This window comes from Oncorhynchus nerka, linkage group LG24, assembly GCF_034236695.1.
Source record: "Oncorhynchus nerka isolate Pitt River linkage group LG24, Oner_Uvic_2.0, whole genome shotgun sequence".
NCBI classification, from domain to species: Eukaryota; Metazoa; Chordata; class Actinopteri; order Salmoniformes; family Salmonidae; genus Oncorhynchus; species Oncorhynchus nerka.
Window position 1 is genome coordinate 36,045,783 of NC_088419.1, and position 21,858 is coordinate 36,067,640.

The window sequence follows — 21,858 nt, forward strand, 5'->3', positions numbered from 1 at the left end:
ACTCCGTCTCCTCCTTTCACCGCAGAAATGAAAAAGTAGGCATACATTTCCTGACGTTCTCTATTCTCACATGTTATTAGCCACAATGAGCATGTTCAGCTTCATCAATGACACTGGAAGTTAGACTCTGGGGATTTACTTCAGTCAGCATACTGGTGGATCTCAGCGCAATATGTCACCCATCTCTCCCATGACTCCATGCTGCGAGGTGTGGCTGCACACGGTAGAAACCCTGACCCAATGGGTGTGGGGCGTCGGGCAGCAAGCCTGAACTAAACACTGAGCCACTAACATCACAAGAGGGAGAGATGAGAGACTCCTCCCCTCATCTCCAGCCAGGAGAGCGAGGGAGGAGGGGGTTCTTGTAACAGTAAAGCCGGGGTGTGGTGCTAGTATGAGACTCTAGTGTTCACTTCTGCTTCTCGGTGGCAAGCCATCAAACATGTTTCACAGTGAAATGTGAAATAGACCCTGTGTTCCAGGCCTGCTTCAGAGTCAGCATGACACACTCTGTGGAATCCTGCTTGTCATACTGTACACCTTTTGTAGCATAACTTCAGTACCCATAATGCTCTGTTTCACCAGTGATTCTCTACATAGAAATATAACGACTAGATTATATTTCTATGGAAGAGCATACTGTAGTGTGGATGAATTAAATATATATTTTCTCGCCCACCTACACACAATACCCCCATAATGACAAAGTGAAAACATGTATTTTGACATTTTTGTACATTTATTGAAAATGAAATACAGAAATATCTCATTTACATAAGTATTCACACCCGAGTCAATACTTTGTAGAAGAACCTTTGGCAGCGATTACAGCGGAGTCTTTCTGGGTAAATCTCTTAAGAGCTTTCCACACCAGGATTGTGCACCGTTTACCCATTATTCTTTTAAATAGTCTTCAAGCTCTGTCACATTGGTTATTGACCATTTCCAGACAACCAATTTCAGGTCTTGTCATAGATTTTCAAGTAGATTCAAAACTGTAACTTGGCCACTCAGGGACATTCACCGCCTTCTTGGTAAGCAACTCCAGTGTAGATTTGGCTTTGTGTTTTAGGTTATTGCAGACTGAACCAGGTTTTCCTCTAGGATTTTGCCTGTGCTTCGTTCCATTCCGTTTAGTTTTTATCCTGGAAACCTCCCCGGTCCTTATTGATTACAAGCATAACCATAACATGATGCGGCCACCATTGAGCTTGAAAATATGGAGAGTGGTACTCAGTAAAGTGATTTTCCCCAAACCTAACGCTTTGTATTCAGGACAAAAAGGTAATTGCTTTGGATTTTTTTTTGCAGTATTACTTTAGTGCCTTGTTGCAAACAGGATGCATGTTTTTGAATATTTGTAATATGTACAGGCTTTCTTCTTTTCACTCTGTCATTTAAGTTAGTATTATGGAGTAACTACAATGTTGTTGATCCATCCTCAGATTTCTCCTATCACAGCCATTCAACTCTGTAACTGTTTTAAAGTCACCATTGGCCTCATTGTGAAATCCCTGCGCTGTTTCCTTCCTCTCAGGCAACTGAATTAGGAAGGACGCCTGTATCTTTAGTGACTGGGTGTATTGATACACCATCCAAAGTGTAATTCATAACTTCACCATTTAATTTTTTATATTTTTTATTTTACCTTTATTTAACTAGGCAAGTCAGTTAAGAACAAATTCTTATTTTCAATGACGGCCTAGGAACAGTGGGTTAACTGCCTGTTCAGGGGCAGAACGAGAGATTTGTACCTTGTCAGCTCGGGGGTTTGAACTTGCAAACTTCCGGTTACTAGTCCAACGCTCTAATCACTAGGCTACCCATGATCAGAGGGATATTCAATTATTTTTTTATTTTTTTACCCATCTACCAAAAGGTGCCCTTCTTTGCAAGGGACCTTACAATTATATGTATGTGTGGGGTACAGAGATGAGGTAGTCATTCAAAAAATATGTTACACTATTATTGCACACAGAGTGAGTACATGCAACTTATTATGTGACTTGTTAAGCACAAATTTACTCCTGAACATTTTTAGGCTTGCCATAAAGGGATTGAATACTTATTGACTCAAGATATTTCAGTCATTTTTTTTTTTTTTTTTTTTTACAAATTCCACTGACATTATGGGGTATTGTGTGTAGGCCAGTGACAAAAAAATCAATTTAATATTCAGGCTTTAACAACAAAATGTGGAACAAGTCGAGGGGTGTGAACTTTCTGAAGGCACTGTAGCTTCGAATATGTAATACACGAAAGGTGATGGGTCTTTTATAAGGATGGTGTTGGTTACAGAGTTGTCTGATTCAGTGAGCCACAAAAATTCTCAAATGATGCTAAATGTGATTCTGAAGATGTACTTTGTATTTTGTGGTCTTGAACACATGCACGCACACAAGATAATACACGCTATTACAACGGGAGATGAAATGGCTGTCGAAAGAAACCCCCAAAATAAAAATGACAAATCAGTCAAATGTATGTTGCATAATGTCACAAAGTGTAAAAAATAAGCATAGCTCGTTAGCATAGTTGTTACAGGCCCAGCTGGCTTTAACAGTCACCAATGGCTGTGAGCGTCAGTTGAGAAATGACTGATGCTGGTGTTATTAGAAGTCAGTACCATTAGAAATAGAATTAACATTTCGGCCATATTGAGTGAATCCATGATTGTATCATTTAAATTGCAGTGGTCTGAGGGGCTTTTCCCCTTCTTGTAATTCTATTTCTATGGCCAGTACAACTCCAGAAGAATGTGAGGGGGCTGGCTTGTTTTGGTCGTTGTTCTTCCACACACTCTTCAGGATGAAAATGGTCCATCGTACGAGATATGTATGGTCGTATTTGGATCATCTTCTGTAAACAATTACATGCAAAACATATTATTATGGACCAGAATATGGGAAATGAATTACACAAAATTGGCATCAATCAGAGACTGGATCAGGACCCGCTGTGTTCATTTCAGTAGCAGTTTCGTCCATTCCAGGACCAGTTCATAACTGAGGTCTATCAGCTGTTGTATTAAAAGATCAGTCTGACAGTCCCCATTGACCATGACAGGAGCGGGAAGTCACTGCTTAGAACCAGTCAGTCTTTCTCAGGTCAAGTGGCTCTTTTACATATTAAAGGGTATTTAAAGCAGCACTTAATGAATAGCGACTCCATGTGGAATCCACGTGCCTCTCATAGCGCTGCACCCTCACACACATCCCATTCCAGGTTCATATGCATAGCATTGATAGATGGTTCCTCGTCTGCATCTCTGACGGAAGGTCAAGGAACCAATCCCCTTTCAACACCGAGATCAAGATACCCTATAATCTTCCTCTGGCTCTGTATTTCTCCTCCTGGTGTCACCGAGATGAAATCTTGTGATTCTCATTAAAGACCTGTTCAAGATTCCAAGAGCGCGTGCCAGTTGCACACCTGCTGTCCCCCGGCCTCCTTCATCTGGCTCCAGTGGGCCTGCTGCTCCTCTCCGGTGCTGTTGAGCCCCAGGGACACCCAGCCCACCCTCTCCCTGGCCTTCATGCTGCTCCTCCGGCTGTACACGGACACCACCAGGGAGACCTCGGACAGCTGGAAGAGGGCCACCTGGAAGACGAGAGATGGGGTTGGGTTGTAAAACAGGGTCCATGTATGTAAAATGTATTATTTTATATCTCTTCCCTCCCTCACCTGGAAGACAAAGGTCTCCTTGTAAGTGGGGTTGGGCTGGCCGCGGCAAACTGACGTCTTGCACTTGGACATCTCCTTGCCCTTGGAGTCGAGCATGGTCAGCTTCACATAGGTGTCTGGGGAAGGGAGGAGGAAGATGGTGAGAGGCTGCCATCTAGTGGAGAATAATACAAAATGGCGTATTGCAGAAGATCTTCAAGTCATGTATAGTCTATTGTAATTCCATTGTTTCGTGCCTGTAGGTGATTCTGGTGATATCTTGTATATGTATGCCCCTGTGGAATCAGTACATATGCTGGATTGTGTACCATGGGGCGCTGAAGTTGGTTACTAACTCCAAAGCCCTCACTCATCACTGTACGCTCTGCGAGAGTGGGCTGGATCTCCTTAGCTCTTCTGAGATTGAATCATTGGTAGGTTTATATATATATATAGATAGCCAGCTACCATTTTACTTGTGCTATGTAACTACATTGTCCGGCAGACAAACTATTGCCTGCGCTCACCGGACAGTGTTTTGTTGATTGTGCCTAAGGCCGTACAGAGCTATGGTAAAAAGCTTTCCAGTTCTCTGCCTCTTTGACCTGGAACGAGCTTCAAAGGGTCGTGGAATAACAGGAGCCCGTCCCTTTAAATGGGTTTAAAGCTATAGGTTAAACACTACGATGGAAAATAAAGTGTGTGTGTGGGAGAGGGGGGGGGGTTGTTTTGACCCCTAGTCGCACCACACTTTCCCAATACATCTTGCTGTTCAATGTGTAAATTCATGTTTTTAAACTGTATTGCGTTGTTTTATGTTGAAAATGCTATTTTGGCCAGGTCTCTTGTAAAAGTGATTGTTAATCTCAACGAGACTAACCTAGTAAAATAAAAAATTGTGTTGACCCACAATAGAATACGAATTGCTTTTTGATACCAGCCATTTTTGGGGGTTCTTTTTCACGATACAATATGTAGAGGGATTGGGTTAAATGCGGAAGACACATTTCAGTTGTACAACTGACTAGGTATCCCCCTTTCCCAACATTATCAGTAGACCCAGAGAGGAACAGACAGTGACTCTGGTATAGATAGAGGTACATGGATTGATAACAGTGGGCTCACCTCTCATGATGTAAAGTTGTCCCCCGATGAACCGTTTCATACAACAGAACAGACCACCTGGGGGACACCACACAGAGGGAGGAAAGAAGAGAGAAGACCGTATGACGACTGAAGTAAATAGGTGGTAGACACAAAAATAGGAATAAGAACAAGTATTCAGTTCTATGGATTTGAATGCTAATCTACCCAACTACTCCAAAACATTATCACAGACACAACAGGAAAATAGACGTGTTATTTGTCCACTCACTGGGAGGTTTGTCTGAGGCTGTGTTTTTGAAGTGGCTGCCCTGGATGACCTCTGCAGAAAGCCTACCAGTGGTGGCGTTGTAGATGAGGCCCAGTAGAATCTCTGGGGAGGAGTCCCTGGTGGAACGGTAGGATAGAGCCCCTGCACTACGGGACACACTCACCAACGACCCACAGCCCTGTAGGGAGAAAGGAGAGGATGGACAACACCACATGCAGAGTTAGAGGCAGGTAGGAATTAGTACAATGCAACTGAATGGCTTGGATTGGGTGAGACTATGCTTTGTCTAAAGCAGCCGGCTCTCTCGTCTGGTTTTCAAGCGCCACAGGAGAGCACAAAACAACCGCTGGTTTTAATTGGCTGATCTTTCAGTCCATCACCTTTGAGTGTAGATGGGCAACTTTGATGGGTGGGAGCAAACAATCGAAACTCATCATGAGAAGCCGCAGTGGCTCGCCGGTCAGTGTACCCACATCCATACCCACACATGCAGTCAGAGCTGGCCTTAGCCTTGCGAGCAAAACATTTTAGCAGCCTCTCTCTTGACAGAGGAGAGAGAAGTTTTAGAGATCATTTGCTGCAATTCTACACATTTTGCCATGAGGTGTAAGGAAAATGTTGCTGCAATTGTACACATTTTGCTATGGAGTGAAGAGAAGATTTAGTAATTTTATTACTAATTTCATGCAATTCTACACATTTTACCATAGGGTGGAGAGAAATGTTTGCAGACATGTTTTAATATGATATCTGAGTGAGCGTAACTAACAAAATCAATGGGGGCCCCGGTCGGTAATCCGACCATGATGACTAAAAGTTTAGATAGATGGTAGGTTGGTATAGCCAGCTAAAATATGTGTTTTGTGTTCCTACTACCTTAGGTTCCAGGGAATTATTTCCGTGGTGCTCCATAACACACACTTTGCCCGCCTCGATTTGGAACCACGCTTCATAGTCGTGTGAGTTGCTCAGAATTTGAATTTATCATGTCACTCAGTAAATCCACACCCACTAAATCCCAAACAGTCCCACACTGTCACCAGGCTCCATGCGCCAGCAATTGGAAGCTGGGGACGAGGTTAGTCTACGAGTTACTGTACCATTAAACAGTGTCTTGCAAAAGTATTCATCCCCCTTGGTGTTTTTCCTATTTTGTTGCATTACAACATGTAATTTAAATAGATTTTTATTTGGATTTCATGTCATGGACATACACAAAATAGTACAAATTGGTGAAGTGAAAAAATAACTTGTTTCAAAAAACTAGGGGGAAAAAAACGGAAAAGTGGTGAACATATGTATTCACCCCCTTTGCTATGAAGCACCTAAATAAGGTCTGGTGCAACCAATTACCTTCAGAAGTCACAATTAGTTAAATAATGTCCACCTGTGTACAATCTAAGTGTCACATGATCTCAGTGTATGTATATGTGTGCATATATATATATATACACACACGCCTATTCTGAAATGCCCCAGAGTCTGCAACACCACTAAGCAAGGGGCACCACCAAGCAAGCGAAACCATGAAGACCAAGGAGCTCTCCAAACAGGTCAGGGACAAAGTTGTGGAGAAGTACAGATCAGGGTTGGGTTATAAAAAAATATCAGAAACTTTGAACATCCCACGGAGCACCATTAAATCCATTATTAAAAAATGGAAAGAATATGGCAAAACAACAAACCTGCCAAGAGAGAGCCAACCACCAAAAATCATGGACCAGGCAAGGAGGGCATTAATCAGAGAGAAAACAAAGAGGCCAAAGATAACCCTGAAGGAGCTGCAAAGCTCCACAGCAGAGATTGGAGTATTTGTCCATAGGACCACGTTAAACCGTACACTCCACAGAGCTGGTCTTAACGGAAAAAAATAAGGAAATATGTTTGGTGTTCGCCAAAAGGCATGTGGGAGACTCCCCAAACATATGGAAGGTACTCTGGTCAGATGAGACTAAAATGGAGTTTCTTGGCCATCAAGGAAAATGCTATGTCTAGTGCAAACCCAACACCTCTCATCATTCCCACAGTGAAGCATGGTAGTGGCAGCATCATGCTGTGGGGATGTTTTTCATCAGCAGGGACTGGGAAACTGGTCAGAATTGAAGGAATGATGGATGGTGCTAAATACAGGGAAATTCTTGAGGGAAACCTGTTTCAGTCTTCCAGAGATTTGAGACTGGGACGGAGGTTCACCTTCCAGCAGGACAATGACCCTATGAATACTGCTAAAGCAACACTCGGGTGGTTTAAGGTTGAAACATTTAAATGTCTTGGAATAGCCAAGTCAAAGCCCAGACCTAAATCCAATTGAGAACCCATCCAACTTGAAGGAGCTGGAGCAGTTTTGCCTTGAAGAATGGGCAAAAATGTCAGTGGTTAGATGTGCCAAGCTTATGGAGACATACCCCAAGAGACTGGCAGCTGTAATTGCTGCAAAAGGTGGCTCTACAAAGTATTGACTTTGGGGGGGGGTGAATAGTTATGCACACTCAAGGTTTCTGTTTTTTCTGTTTCATTCCTTGTTTGTTTTACAATAAAAATTATTTTGCATCCTCTAAGTGGTAGGCATGTTGTGTAAATCAAATGATCCAAACCCCCCCACAAATCTATTTTAATTCCAGGTTGTAAGGCAACAAAATAGGAAAAATGCCAAGATAATTTATCTAAGTGGACATCATACAAATCAGGTTACTTCTTCTTGGCAAGAAATTGCACAAACAGACCCCTACCACATACACAGACACACAGTTGTGTATTGCTACACTAAATTGGGGACCAACAATTGATGCCCATTCAAAATCCAATTTTCCCTAAACCTAACCTTAACTCCTAAACCTAATCCTTTTCCTTTTTAGGACCGGCCAAATGTCCTCACTTGTCCGAAATCTCTTTTCTGGTCCTCACAAGTATAGTAAAACAAACATACACACACCCCTTTTTACCCCTATCTTCGCAGTCACTCACCATTAGTGCAGTGCCAGGCTCCAGTGTAACGGGCAGCGCCATCTTGCCCTGCAGGTTGAGTTTAGTCAAATAGAAAACCTTCTCGCCCAACACCTAACATAAATAATAATATAATAATATATGCCATTTAGCAGATGCTTTTATCCAAAGTGACTTACAAGAATTATTGCATACATGCTTGTTTTTTCCCCCAAACCTTCTCCTTCTTCATCCTCCTGACGCTGTAGAGGCGGAACCGGACGGCGTGGTCCGCCAGTGCCTCCTGCTCCACCCGGGAGAAGCGGAAGGTCTCTGTGAACACTGGGCACGGCCCCCTCTGCACCTCCGTCTTGGCCCGCTGCTTCTTAGTGGGCAGTAAAACCAGGTGTACCTACATACAATGCATTCGGAAAGTATTCAGACCCCTTGACTTTTTACACATTGTTAGGTGTTTGCCGTATTCTAAAATAGATTCCATTGTTATTTCCCCCTCATCAATCTACACACAATACCTCATAATGACAAAGCAAAAACAGGTTTTTAGAAATATTTGCAAATGTATAAAAAGAAAAATAACTTAAATATCACATTTACATAAGTATTTAGACCCTTTCCTCAGTACTTTGTTGAAGCAACTTTGGCAGCAATTACAGTCTTGAGTATGACGCTACAGGCTTGGCACACCTGTATTCGGGGAGTTTCTCCCATTCTTTACTGCAGATCCTCTCAAGCTCTGTCAGGTTGGATGGGAAGCGTTGCTGCACAGCTATTTTCAGGTTACTCCAGAGATGTTCGATCGGGTTCAAATCAGGGCTCTGGCTGGGCCACTCAAGGACATTCAGAGACTTGTCCCCAAAGCCACTCCTGCGTTGTCTTGGCTGTGTGCTTAGGGTCGTTGTCCTGTTGGAAGGTGAACCTTCACCCCAGTCTGAGGTCCTGAGTGCTGTCACGATGTGGTCTTTTGGGTGTATATTGTGCCCCCCAGTCAGGTTTACTTCTGAATGTTGTATAAGATGGATGATTAAGTAAAATAATACTTTTGGAAAGATAATGTGATATAGTCTTCTAAATGACAATTGGTTGTTTTATGGGAACTTATGCACAGTCAGTAGCCATGCCCAGGTGGGCACAAACATGATGAGACGGCCCTTTTCTACTCAAGAATAAAAGCCCCTGTGGCACAATTCACAGCAGACCACGTAGACCACGCAAACCACGGTGTAAGCTAAGGTTAAAAACGGTTGAATTCCTAAGACCAAAACATGCCTGGTGACGCTAGTGTGTGAAGTGGTTTAAACTACAACTCTACCAGAGGACAAGACCAGAGAACGTGGAGATCATTCCCACGTTGAAATGGCAAAGAAATCTACAAACTAAAGAAGAATTATTCAGAATGCAGCTGTTTAAATACTTTAGTCTGGTAAACGCATCTGATTCAAAGAAGATTTCCGAATGGAACTCTGAAGTATCCATTATAACAACTACGACAGACCGAGTTCTGGGGAACACAACCAGAGACTTTTCTGTCAACTCTCTCCAGCAGATGGACCGGCGACCACAGAGAGAGATAAGACATACGCTCGTAAATATGTAAATTGCTTCCAAATTTTTCCAATGAGTGGTCTTTCATGTAAAGTATTAGCAATTTCTATGATTGTAGTTATCAGCTATGAGTTTCATGCTCTTGAATGGTCCACACCCCCTTTCCTTTGTCTACCAAGCCGTCATATCGGTTTTGTCCGCTAGGGCCTTTTTCTTTGTATCATGCAGTACCCCACGTATTAACTAATTGTGTGTGTTTTCATGTTTTTCTGTGATTTGATTAGTTAGTTAGTAAATAAATAATTAAGCCAATTTGTATATCGCTGATTCATAATTTATGCTAGGGTTCGTGCAGATATCCAAGGGTTTGCGACGTTCAGTAATGAGAACTGATGAGGTACAATTCATTAATAAGCGACTGTTTTGTTATGAAAATATCTTAGAGTCGATTCGGGAAATAGAGACACTACAAACATTTTCCCATGGTGCCCCGACTTCTTAGTTAATTAAAGTATACATGAGTACTTTAAATCACATAATAATAATAACAATAATAACTACACATAGAGAATTGATTTGATAAAATAACAGTCTTCACATTAATGATAGTCACAGACACAACAGTGTTCTGGAGCGGGTTTTCATCAAGGATCTCTCTGTACTTTGCTCCGTTCATCTTTCCCTCGATCCTGACTAGTCTCCCAGTCCCTGCCACTGAAAAACATCCCCACAGCATGATGCTGCCACCCCCATGGTTCACCGTAGGGATGGTGCCAGGTTTCCTCCAGACATGACGCTTGGCATTCAGGCCAAAGAGTTCAATCTTGGTTTCATCAGACCAGAGAATCTTGTTTCTCATCATCTGAGAGTCTTTAGGTGCCTTTTGGCAAACTCCAAGTGGGCTGTCATGTGCCTTTTACTGAGGAGTGGTTTACATCTGGCCACTGTACCATAAAGGCCTGATTGGTGGAGTTCTGCAGAGATAGTTGTTCTTCTGGAAGGTTCTCCCATCTCCACAGAGAAACTGGAGCTCTATCAGAGTGACCATCGGGTTCTTGGTCACCTCCTTGACAAAGGCCCTTCTCCCCTGATTGCTCAGTTTGGCCAGGTAGCCAGCTCTAGGAAGAGTCTTGGTGGTTCCAAACTTCTTGCATTTAAGAATGTTGAAGGCCACTATGTTCTTGGGGACCTTCAATGCTGCAGAAATCTTTTGGCACCTTCCCCAGATCTGTGCCTCGACACAATCCTGTCTCGGAGCTCTACGGACAATTCCCTTGACCTCATGGCTTTGTTTTTGCTCTGACACGCACTGTGAACCGTGGGACGTTTATATAGACAGGTGTGTGCCTTTCCAAATAATTTCCAATCAATTGAATTTACCTCAGGTGGACTCCAGTCAAGTTGTAGAAAGATCAAGGATGATCAATGGAAACAGGATGCAGCTTCGCTTAATTTTGAGTCACATAGCAAAAGGTCTGAATACTTATGTAAATAAGGTATTTCTGTTTGTTTTTTAATATAAATTCACAACATTTAAAAAAAACTGTTTTTGTCCTGCAGGTTTCCAGTCCAAACCTCACCTAACATACCTGATTCAGCTAGTTAGGTCTTGGTGAACGGCTAACAAGTAGAATAAGGTGTTCTAAATGAAGGTTGGAGTAAAAACCTACAGGTGGTAGATCTCCAGGAGGAGAGTTTGGTAGAATGCTTTATAGCTTGCTGTAGGCATGCATGAGCCTTCATAATGTCTTCTAATGTATTATCTCTCTTTTTGTATAATTCACCGTAACTTAAGCTGAAGCAGATGCTCTCATGCAGGGTGACTTGCAGTCAGTGCTGGCAACTAAGGTAGTAGGTACAATCACATATCACAATCATTGCAAGTAAAACTTTCTTGGAAAATAAACGCTTGTAGCAAAATCAGTGCTAGTGAGAAAATATGTTTACGTGTGAGAGCAAGTAAGACAAGTACAACAGTAAAGTTTTTCACCTGCCACGCGATGTTGCCTGTCTGTTTGAGCACGGGGATGTCGGTTGCCGCAGTGACAGTGACGGCGAGGTGTTGCTTGCCCGAGTCATACTCGAAGGCCACGTCCAGCGTGCCGTACTTAGCCAGTGGCTCGGGCTCATAGCCACCGGGGAGCTGGGAGGGTGAACCATCCTGTGAGTGAGGGGGAAGGGGTGAGAGGGAGAGAGATAATGAAAATATGCATTTTAATGCATGAATCTGTTAGTCAGTCCTCATCTATGACATTACAGAGTGAGAGTAGATATAGTCCCTTAGAGCCTTGGGTGAAGGGCAGATGGGATGGTGAACCATCTTGTAAGAGAGGGGGAGGGGGAAGCGAGGAGAGAGAGAGAGAGGGGGAGAGGAGAGAGAGAGTGGGGGGAGAGGAGAGAGAGAGTGGGGGAGATAGAGGGGGAGAGAGAGAGAGAGAGAGAGAGAGAGAGGGAAGAGAGAGAGAGGAGAGAGAGAGAGAGGGGGAAGAGAGAGAGAGAGGGGGAAGAGAGAGAGGGAAGAGAGAGAGAGGGAGAGAGGGAGAGAGAGAGTGAGAGGGAGAGAGAGAGAGAGGGAGAGAGAGAGAGAGGGGGAAGAGAGAGAGAGAGGGAAGAGAGAGAGAGGGAGAGAGGGAGAGAGAGAGGGAGAGATAGAGAGAGAGAGAGAGAGAGAGGGGGAGAGGAGAGAGAGAGTGGGGGAGAGGAGAGAGAGAGTGGGGGAGAGGAGAGAGAGAGTGGGGGGAGGAGAGAGAGAGGAGAGAGAGAGAGTGGGGAGATAGAGAGAGAGAGGGGGAGAGAGAGGGAGAGAGAGAGAGAGAGAGAGAGAGAGAGAGAGAGGGGGAAGAGAGAGAGGGAAGAGAGAGAGAGGGAGAGAGAGAGGGAGAGAGAGAGAGAGGGAGGGAGAGAGAGAGAGAGAGAGAGGGGAGAGAGAGAGAGAGAATGATAAGATTCATATTAATGCATAAAACCACAAGGTACAAGCAAGCTAAGCGATTCTGGAAAGACAGGATAATCTTCCACACATATTTGTCTTAATATTAACTAAATGTGAAATACATATTTTGATAGATCAAAGTATTAGCTTTCACACCATGTTATTTCTCATAAAATGCAACTATATGGATTTCTGTCAACTCCGTCAGACACTATCAAAGGCATTTCACCAGCAAGTGTTTACAGGCCTTGATCTTTCCAAATCTCCAAACTCATTTGTGTTTTATAGCACTATTAAATGCACCAGGGCAAATTTCTTAAGCATTTTGGCATCTTTTTCTAGATTTAAAACATTTTTTAAAAAACATGTATTAAGCAAACAGGTCTAGCACAGCAAATGCTTCCATTGTTTGAGCATATGCTGAAGAACAGTGATAGAAATATTTTTTCAAGATATTGGCGGGTTAGCCATCAGTGACGTAGTTGACAAGCCACTTACGGAGTTGACAACAGATTCTCAAAACAGATTTTTGCCTCTACAAATAAAAGTTCAATACAAACACTTGTAAAATATGGAATCCCAATAAAACCTTTACTTTACAGACCATGAGTGGTCATGTTGCACTGCATGTAATGAGGACATGAATAAGGGGTCCTTATGATAACTGAATCCTGCTCTTTCCCGATTTTTTACAAATCTGACCAAATCTCCACACATCTTTTATGAATCGTAGTTTGAGAAAATAATTTTTTAATGTCACAGAGGGCTTTTGAAAGAAACGATATGATATAATTTTTCAGTAAATGTTCATTATTGCCATTTTTATATATATATATATACAGTTGAAGTCGGAAGTTTACATACACTTAGGTTGGAGTCATTAAATCTTGTTTTTCAACCACTCCACAAATTTCTTGTTAACAAACTATAGTTTTGGCAAGACGGTTAGGACATCTACTTTGTGCAAGACACAATTTTCAACAATTGTTCACAGACAGATTATTTCACTTATAATTCACTGTATCACAATTCCAGTGGGTCAGAAGTTTACATACACTAAGTTGACTATGCCTTTAAACAGCTTTCAAAATTCTGTCTTTAGAAGCTTCTGATAGACTAATTGACATCATTTGGGTAAATCGGAGATGTACTTGTGGATGTATTTCAAGGCCTACCTTCAAAATCAGTGCCTCTTTGCTTGACATCATGGGACAATCAAAAGAAATCAGCCAAGACCTCAGAAAAAAACTGTAGACCTCCACAAGTCTGGTTCAGCCTTGGGAGCAATTTCCAAATGCCTGAAGGTACCACGTTCCTCTGTATAAACAATAGTACGCAAGTATAAACACCATGGGACAATGCAGCCATCATATCGCTCAGGAAGGAGATGCGTTCTGTACCATAGAGATGAACGTACTTTTGTGTGAAAAGTGTAAATTAATCCCAGAACAACAGCAAAGGACCTTGTGAAATATCTATATCCACAGTAAAAACGAGTCCTATATCGACATAACCTGAAAGGCCGCTCAGCAAGGAAGAAGCCACTGCTCCAAAACCGCCATAAAATAGCCAGACTAAGGTTTGCAACTGCACATGGGGACAAAGATCGTACTTTCTGGAGAAATGTCCTCTGGTCTGAGATGTTGCTTCAATATATCGACATAATTTTCCTTCCTCACGATGCCATCTATTTTGTAAAGTGCACCAGTCCCTCCTGCAGCAAAGCACCCCCACAACATGATGCTGACACCCCCGTGCTTCACAGTTGGGATGGTGTTCTTCGGCATGCAAGCTGATGATGAAACAAAAATAGAATTGTTCAGCCATAATGACCATCGTTATGTTTGGAGGAAAAAGGGGGAGGCTTGCAAGCTGAAGAACACCATCCCAACTGTGAAGCACGGGGGTGTCAGCGTCATGTTGTGGGGGTGCTTTGCTGCAGGAGGGACTGGTGCACTTTACAAAATAGATGGCATCGTGAGGAAGGAAAATTATGTCGATATATTGAAGCAACATCTCAAGACATAAGTCAGGAAGTTAAAGCTTGGTCACAAATGGGTCTTCCAAATGGACAATAACCCCAAGCATACTTCCAAAGTTGTGGAAAAATGGCTTAATGACAACAAAGTCGAGGTATTGGAGTGACCATTACAAAGCCCTGACCTCAATCCCATAGAAAATTTGTGGGCAGAACTGAAAAAGCGTGTGTGAGCAAGGAGGCCTACAAACCTGACTTAGTTACACCAGCTCTGTCAGGAGGAATGGGCCAAAATGCACCCAACTTATTGTGGGAAGCTTGTAGAAATGAGTGTATGTAAACTTCTGACCCACTTGGAATGTGATTAAATAAATAATTCTCTCTACTATTATTCTGACATTTCACATTCTTAAAATAAAGTAGTGATCCTAACTGACCTAAGACAGGGAATTTTTACTAGGATTAAATGTCAGGAATTGTTCAAAACTGAGTTTAAATGTATTTGGCTAAGGTTTATGTAAACTTCCGACTTCAGCTTTATGTATATATGTGTGTGTATATATACACATACATACACACACACTACCATTCAAATGTTTGGGCTCACTTAGAAATGTTCTTGTTTTTGAAAGAAAAGTACATGTTTTGTCCATTAAAATAATGACTATTGTAACTGGAAACGGCAGATTTTTTATGGAATATCTACATAGGCGTACAGAGGCCCACTATCAGAAACCATCACTCCTGTGTTCCAATGGCACGTTGTGTTAGCTAATCCAAGTTTATAATTTTAAAAGGCTAATTGATCTTTGGAAAACTCTTTTGCAAATATGCTAGCACAGCTGAAAACTGTTGTTCTGATTAAAGAAGCAATCAAACTTGCCTTCTTTAGACTAGTTGAGTATCTGGAGCATCAGCATTTGTGGGTTCGATTACAGGCTCAAAATGGCCAGAAACAAAGTGCTTTCTTCTGAAACTCGTCAGTCTATTCTTGTTCTGAGAAATTAAGGCTATTCCATGCAAGAAACTGCCAATAAACTGAAGATCTCATACAACGCTGTGTACTACTCCCTTCACAGAACAGCGCAAACTGGCCCTATCCAGAATAGAAAGAGGAGTGGGAGGCCCCGGTGCACAACTGAGCAAGAGGACAAAGTACATTAGAGTGTCTAGTTTGAGAAACAGACGCCTCACAAGTCCTCAATTGGCAGCTTCATTAAATAGTACCCGCAAAACACCAGTCTCAACGTCAACAGTGAAGAGGCGACTCCGGGATGCTGGCCTTCTAGGTAGAGCTCCTCTGTCCAGTGTCTGTGTTCTTTTGCCTATCTTAATCTTTTCTTTTTATTTGCCAGGCTGAGATATGGCTTTTTCTTTGCAACTCTGCCTAGAAAGCCAATAGTCATTAACAACATTAACAATGTCTACACTGTATTTCTGATCAATTTGAGGTTATTTTAATGGGTATTTTAATGGACATTTCAAAGTGACCCCAAACTTTTGAACGGTAGTGTATACTGTATATATCGAAAGTATTTAGAAAATTCTTTCAAAAATATTTTCCTTATAACATTCCCCTAAATGTACATTTTAAGCTCAAATAATGCAACATAATAAAATATAGTTTCCCTGCCAGATAAGGATTGTCCCGACTTTCAAGAATCCCTGAGCTAATTTCCAGCTATTCTATACTTTTTGAGAAACATGTGTATTCCACCCCCCCCCCGCCTTGTGGAGTTTGTGCTACGCCAGTGGGCTTGCTCAGGCAGTGTCGGCATGCCCGGCTAGCATGACACAGTGTCCTATGGGAAATGCTAACAGTCTGGTGCATGAGTGTCTTTGTCCTAGCTCACCTCTGGTCCCAGGACGGCAGTGCTGTCACTAGGTACATCCTCATCATAGCCCTTGTTGAGGTAACTCGCAGTGTCCTGGTCAACGCTGGCCTTGCTGGATCGCCGTGTACCATTGCCGTCAGGGTTCGACTCCCCCAGACCCCCTACCTCCGACCGCGAGAGAGACACCCGGACCGGTCTATCCTCGTCCTGATACGGGGGAGGCTGGTTCTCGTTGAGGGGGAACCCCGTCTCATCCGCTGGATATTGTTGGCTGTGGAACAGAGTGATGGATACGATTCATCTGTGACTTAGTAAACATCTCGGATGTGTGTGTATGTGTGCATGCATGTATGTTGTCACATCAATGAGTTTCTCACTTTGTCCAATGGAGGCTTCACTGCTGTGATGGCTGGTATGTTTCTGTCTGTTATCCCAGACTGAGGCTCTGTGCTGGGCTGAGGATTCAGAGTGTCTCCCTGGTCTGTCCTCCTCACTATCGTCCTCAGAGCCACGTTCCGGGCAGCTCTGGTCTGGACAAACAGATACACACACAAGATCATAGTACATCATCACAATCAGTCAACATAAGACACATCTCCACTCACAGACCACAGAGGATGTGTCCTCGCAAAAAATGGAAGGATTTTTTTTTTTTTACCCTGTTCCACAAATGTATTTCATGTTCTCCAGTTAGGGGATGTATTAGATAGCAGACTGATAAGAATGGATACTACTACTACGTCAGAGAAGAGAAGTATCATATTTCTAACTGGTAAGCTATTCCTCTGTGTCCACGATATCACATCTACAACACTCATTTGAGAGAAATAGTTAAATCTGTGAGGAGAAAGAAGTGAAAGTGTAAACATGACAGCTTACAGACAGATGTATTTGGATCCATCCATGACTGTTAAAATAGGATTTGTTTTCAGTTTTAGAACCCATGACTTCAGTTAATTAATGTCACAGACAGACATGAAGAGTAGAAGAGAAGAAGAGATCCAGAGAGATCTCACCTTTATCCCCTCTCTTCTTCTTCTTCTTCTTCTTCTTGTTCTCTTTCTTCCCTTTCCCCTTCTTATTCTTCACGTCACGCTCTTTCTTCTTTCCCTCAGAAATGGGAGATACAGCGGCTTCAGTCTCATTCTGCTCTCCGTCTCCCTCAGGGCTCACCTCGTTCTCCTCCTCTTCAGCTTCCCCCTTCTTTTTCTTTTTGGATGCTCTCGACTCTTCCTCGGGGCAAGGAGACTGTGGAGGATCGCTATGGTCGTCACTGGTGGACCCCATTGGATTTGTCCTCTTTCTGGCCCTCGTTGTCCTGACAAGCAGTGTGGTTCTCTTTAGGGGACAAGCTGGTTTCTATATCTTCAGGCTCTTCCTTGATGGTCTCCCCATGGCTATTTTCCTCTTCCTCCACCTGTTTCAGCCTCTCCTCCTTCTTCTCCGCCTTCCTCTTCTCCTTCTCCTCCTTCTTCCTTTTGTCTTCTGGTTCCTTGTCCCTTGCAGAACTCTCCCCTGGTTTTACAGCTCGCCAGCCTCCGTCTTTCCACACCCATTCCAAGTGGGCTGGAAGATAGTCCTCTGCGGTCACTTCACTCGATTGGTTGTTCTTCAAACCATAGTCACTGGATTGGTTAAGCTTGGAGCTGTAGTCTGTTAGGCTTGAGCAGGCCTCTGAAGCCTGCCACTTGATTTTGCTCCTCGCTGACTCGGCCATCCCTTCCTGGGCCTTCCCTTCCTTGCTGTCCTGGCCCCCCTCTGCCCTATCTGCAGCCTCCTCCTCCTCTGTCTGCACCTTCTTGATGACCTGGTCGCTGAGCTCGGTCAGCTGGTCACTGACGCTGTAGGTGGCATCAGTGACAGCGCTGGCTAGGTCGTCCACTCTGCTGCTGACTGAATCCAAGATGGAGGAGATGCTGACCGATGGTATGTTCTGACCGAAGCTCTGGAAGAACGCCATGTTGGTTGGATTTGCTGATGGCTGTGGCTGCTGTCCTTCTCCACACTGTCTGTTGTGTTCTAGATTATATCATAATCACAGCTCTGGCAGGGACATTTGGTTCATGAGAGTGTGTGGGAAAGGTATTACTATCTGAAAACCATGACTTACACTTTGTACATGTAATGAGGAGGACAATTTGTGGTTGGGAATAGGGATCATGTATATTCACAACATTCTCACCCACAAGCATGTATCTCAACAGTGATTATGAGAGTTTTAAATTGCCAGTCAGATTATATACAGTGCATTCGTAAAGTATTCAGACCTCTTGACTTTTTCCACATTTTGATGCGTTACAGCCGTATTCTAAAATTGATTAAACACATTTTTTCCCTCATCAATCTTCACACAATACCCCAAAATTATAAAGCAAAAACAGGTTTTGCAAATGTATATTTAAAAAAAACTGATATCACATTTTGTCACGCCCTGACCTTAGAGAGCCGTTTTATTTCTCTATTTGGTTAGGTCAGGATGTGATTTGGGGTGGGCATTTTATGTTGTCTTTTTCCCTGTTTTTGGCCGAGTATGGTTCCCAATCAGAGGCAGCTGTCTATAGTTGTCTCTGATTGGGGAGCATACTTAGGCAGCCCTTTTTCCCACTTTCTGTTGTGGGATCTTGTTTTTGTTAGTTGCTGGTTTAGCGCTACATTACTTTACGTGTCGTTTATTTTTCTTGTTTTTTTGGGTTGTCCCATTTAAATAAATTCCAAATGTACGCCTACCACGCTGCACCTTGGTCTCATTCCGACGACAGCTGTAACAGAAGATCCCACCACAGAAGGACCACGCAGCGTGGTCAGGAGGAATGGACCTAGGAGGAGATCTTAGACGGGAAAGGACCCTGGGCGCAGGCTTGAGGGTATTGCAGTCCGAAGGAGGAGATGGAGCTAAAGCGGAGCGGCGACGTTACGAGGAGTTGGCTCCACGAAGCTAGCACGAGAGGCAGCCCCAAACATTTTTTGGGAGGGGCACACGGGGAGATTGGAGGAGTCAGGGTTCAGACCTGAGCCAACTTCCCGTGTTTACCATAGGGAGTGAGTGACTGGTCAAGCACCGTGTTATCCAGTTCTGCTCACCATGCCTTCGGTGCGCAGCCCCAGCCCGGTGCGCTCTCTGCAAGCTCCCCACAGTTGCCGTGCTAGAGTGGGCATTCAGCCAGGAGAGATTGTGCCGGCTCAGCGTTCCTGGCCTCCGGTGCGTCTCTTCGGCCCAGGTTGTCCTGCACCAGCTCTACGCACGGTATCCCCAGTTCGCCAGCAACCCAGTGCGGCCTGTTCCAGCTCCCTGCACTTGCCGGGCTAAGGGGGGTATCCAGCCAGGACGAGTTGTGCCAGCTCTGCGCTCCAGACCTCCGGTGCGCCTCCACGGTCCAGTGTGTCCTGCGCTGGCTCTACGCACTATGCCTCCAGTGCGCCGTCATAGCCCAGTGCGTCCGGTACCAGCTCTCCACACTCACCAAGCTAGAGTGGGTATCCAGCCAGGATGTGTTGTGGCAGCTCCACTCACTAGGCTGCCAGTACGTCTCCTCAGTCCGGTGATACCTGTTCCAGCTCCACGTATGAAGCCTCCAGGGATGATCCAAGGCCCGAAGCCTCCAGTGATAATCCATGGTACGAAGCTTCCAGTGATGATCCATGGCACGAAGCATCCAGTGATAATCCATGGCCCGGAGCCTCTAGTGATAATCCATCGCACAAAGCCTCCAGTGATGATCCATGGCCCGGAGCCTGTAGCGACGGTCCCCAGTCCGAAGCCTCCAGCAACGGTCCCCAGCCTGAAGACTCCAGCGACAGTCCCCAGTCCGAAGCCTCCAGCGACGGTCCCCAGTCCGGAGCCCCAGCGACGGTCCGCAGTCCAGAGTCTTCAGCGACGAGTTGCAGTCCAGATTGTCTCCGGCTATCTTTCATTGTCTCTGATTGGGGATCATACTTAGGCAGCCCTTTTACCCACTTTCTGTTGTGGGATCTTGTTTTTGTTAGTTGCTGGTTTAGCACTACATTAATTTACGTGTAGTTTATCTTTCTTGTTTTGTTTTTTTCATTTAAATAAATTAAAAATGTACGCCTACCACGCTGCACCTTGGTCTCATTCCGACGACTGCCGTAACACATTTACATAAGTATTCAGACCCTTTACTCAATACTTTGTTGAAGCACCTTTGGCAGTGACTATAGGTCCTGAGCGCTCTAGAGCAGGTTTTCATCAAGGATCTCTCTGTACTTTTCTCCGTTCATCTTTGCGTGGATCCTGACTAGTCTCCCAGTCCCTGCCACTGAAAAACATCCCCACCACCATGCTTCACCATAGAGATGGTGTCAGGTTTCCTCCAGATATGACACTTGGCATTCAGGCCAAAGAGTTCAATCTTGGTTTCATCAGACCAGAGAATCTTGTTTCTCATTGTCTGAGTCTTTAGGTGCCTTTTGGCAAACTCCAAGCGGGCTGTCATGTGCCTTTTACTGAGGAGTGGCTTTCGTCTGGCCACTCTACCATAAAGGACTGATGGGTGGAGTTCTGCAGAGATGGTTGTCTTTCTGGAAGGTTCTCCCATCTCCACAGAGCAACTCTAGAGCTCTGTCAGAGTGACCATTGGGTTCTTGGTTACCTCCTTGACCAAGGCTCTTCTCCCCCAATTGCTCAGTTCTAGGAAGAGTCTTGGTGGTTCCAAACTTCTTTCATTTAAGAATGATGGAGGCCACTGTGTTGTTGGGGATCTTCAATGCTGCAGACATTTTTTGGTACCCTTCCCCAGATCTGTTCCTCGACACAATCCTGTCTCGGAGTTCTACGAACAATTCATTTTTGCTCTGACATGCACTGTCAATTGTGGGACCTTATATAGACAGGTGTGTGCCATTCCAAATCATGTCCAATCAATTGAATTTACCACTGGTGGACTCCAATCAAGTTGTAGAAACCTGTAAACAGAATGCACCTGAGCTCAATTTTGAGTCTCATAGCAAAGGGTCTTAATACTTAGGTAAATAAGATATTTCTGTTTTTTCTTTTTAATAAATTTGCTAAAATGTCTGTAGAAAATATTATTTTCAGTCCAGAACTAGGCTTAATCTTGGTCCGAGAAACTATCTCAGGCCCATTGAACAATAAACAAACTGTTTACAGACTTTGCATGTTATACACCTTGACGTGTTTACCTTGCTGGTCGGGCCTATAGTCGTCCAGACATGACAAGTCGCTTGTGCTCTCCACAGACAGCTTGTTGCTGAGGTAAAGAAAAAAGAGAGCCATCAGGCCCATGAAGGCTGCAATGGAGGACAGGACCCCTAGCAGCTCAGGAGACACTGAGTAGAGAGAGAGGGGAGACAAACATACATAGACATAAAGGAAGAGGGGGAGAAGACAAACAGAGACAAATGAAGGAGACAGTGTGAGAATGTGCCCTAGTGAATGAGTTGAAAAACCCGATAGCTTCCCCATTACGGTACAGTTCAGTTCGTGAATGAGTTGAGAAACCCGATAGCTTCCCCATTACAATACAGTTCAGTTCGTGAATGAGTTGAGAAACCCGATAGCTTCCCCATTACAATACAGTTCAGTTCGTGAATGAGTTGAGAAACCCGATAG

General features: G+C 43.9%; 1 protein-coding gene across 1 annotated transcript; it reads right to left on the reverse strand.

Moving 5' to 3' along the window:
• Positions 1-1,152: 1,152 nt before the first annotated feature.
• Positions 1,153-17,824, reverse strand: syt14b (synaptotagmin XIVb). The gene is given in 13 exon segments (XM_065008850.1): positions 1,153-3,600; positions 3,685-3,800; positions 4,789-4,845; positions 5,039-5,216; positions 8,003-8,095; positions 8,199-8,372; positions 11,514-11,684; positions 16,287-16,510; positions 16,513-16,539; positions 16,646-16,798; positions 17,285-17,541; positions 17,543-17,796; positions 17,798-17,824. Coding segments are annotated over 13 exon segments (1,932 nt in total). The 3' UTR covers positions 1,153-3,399.
• Between the last annotated feature and the right edge of the window lie 4,034 nt (positions 17,825-21,858).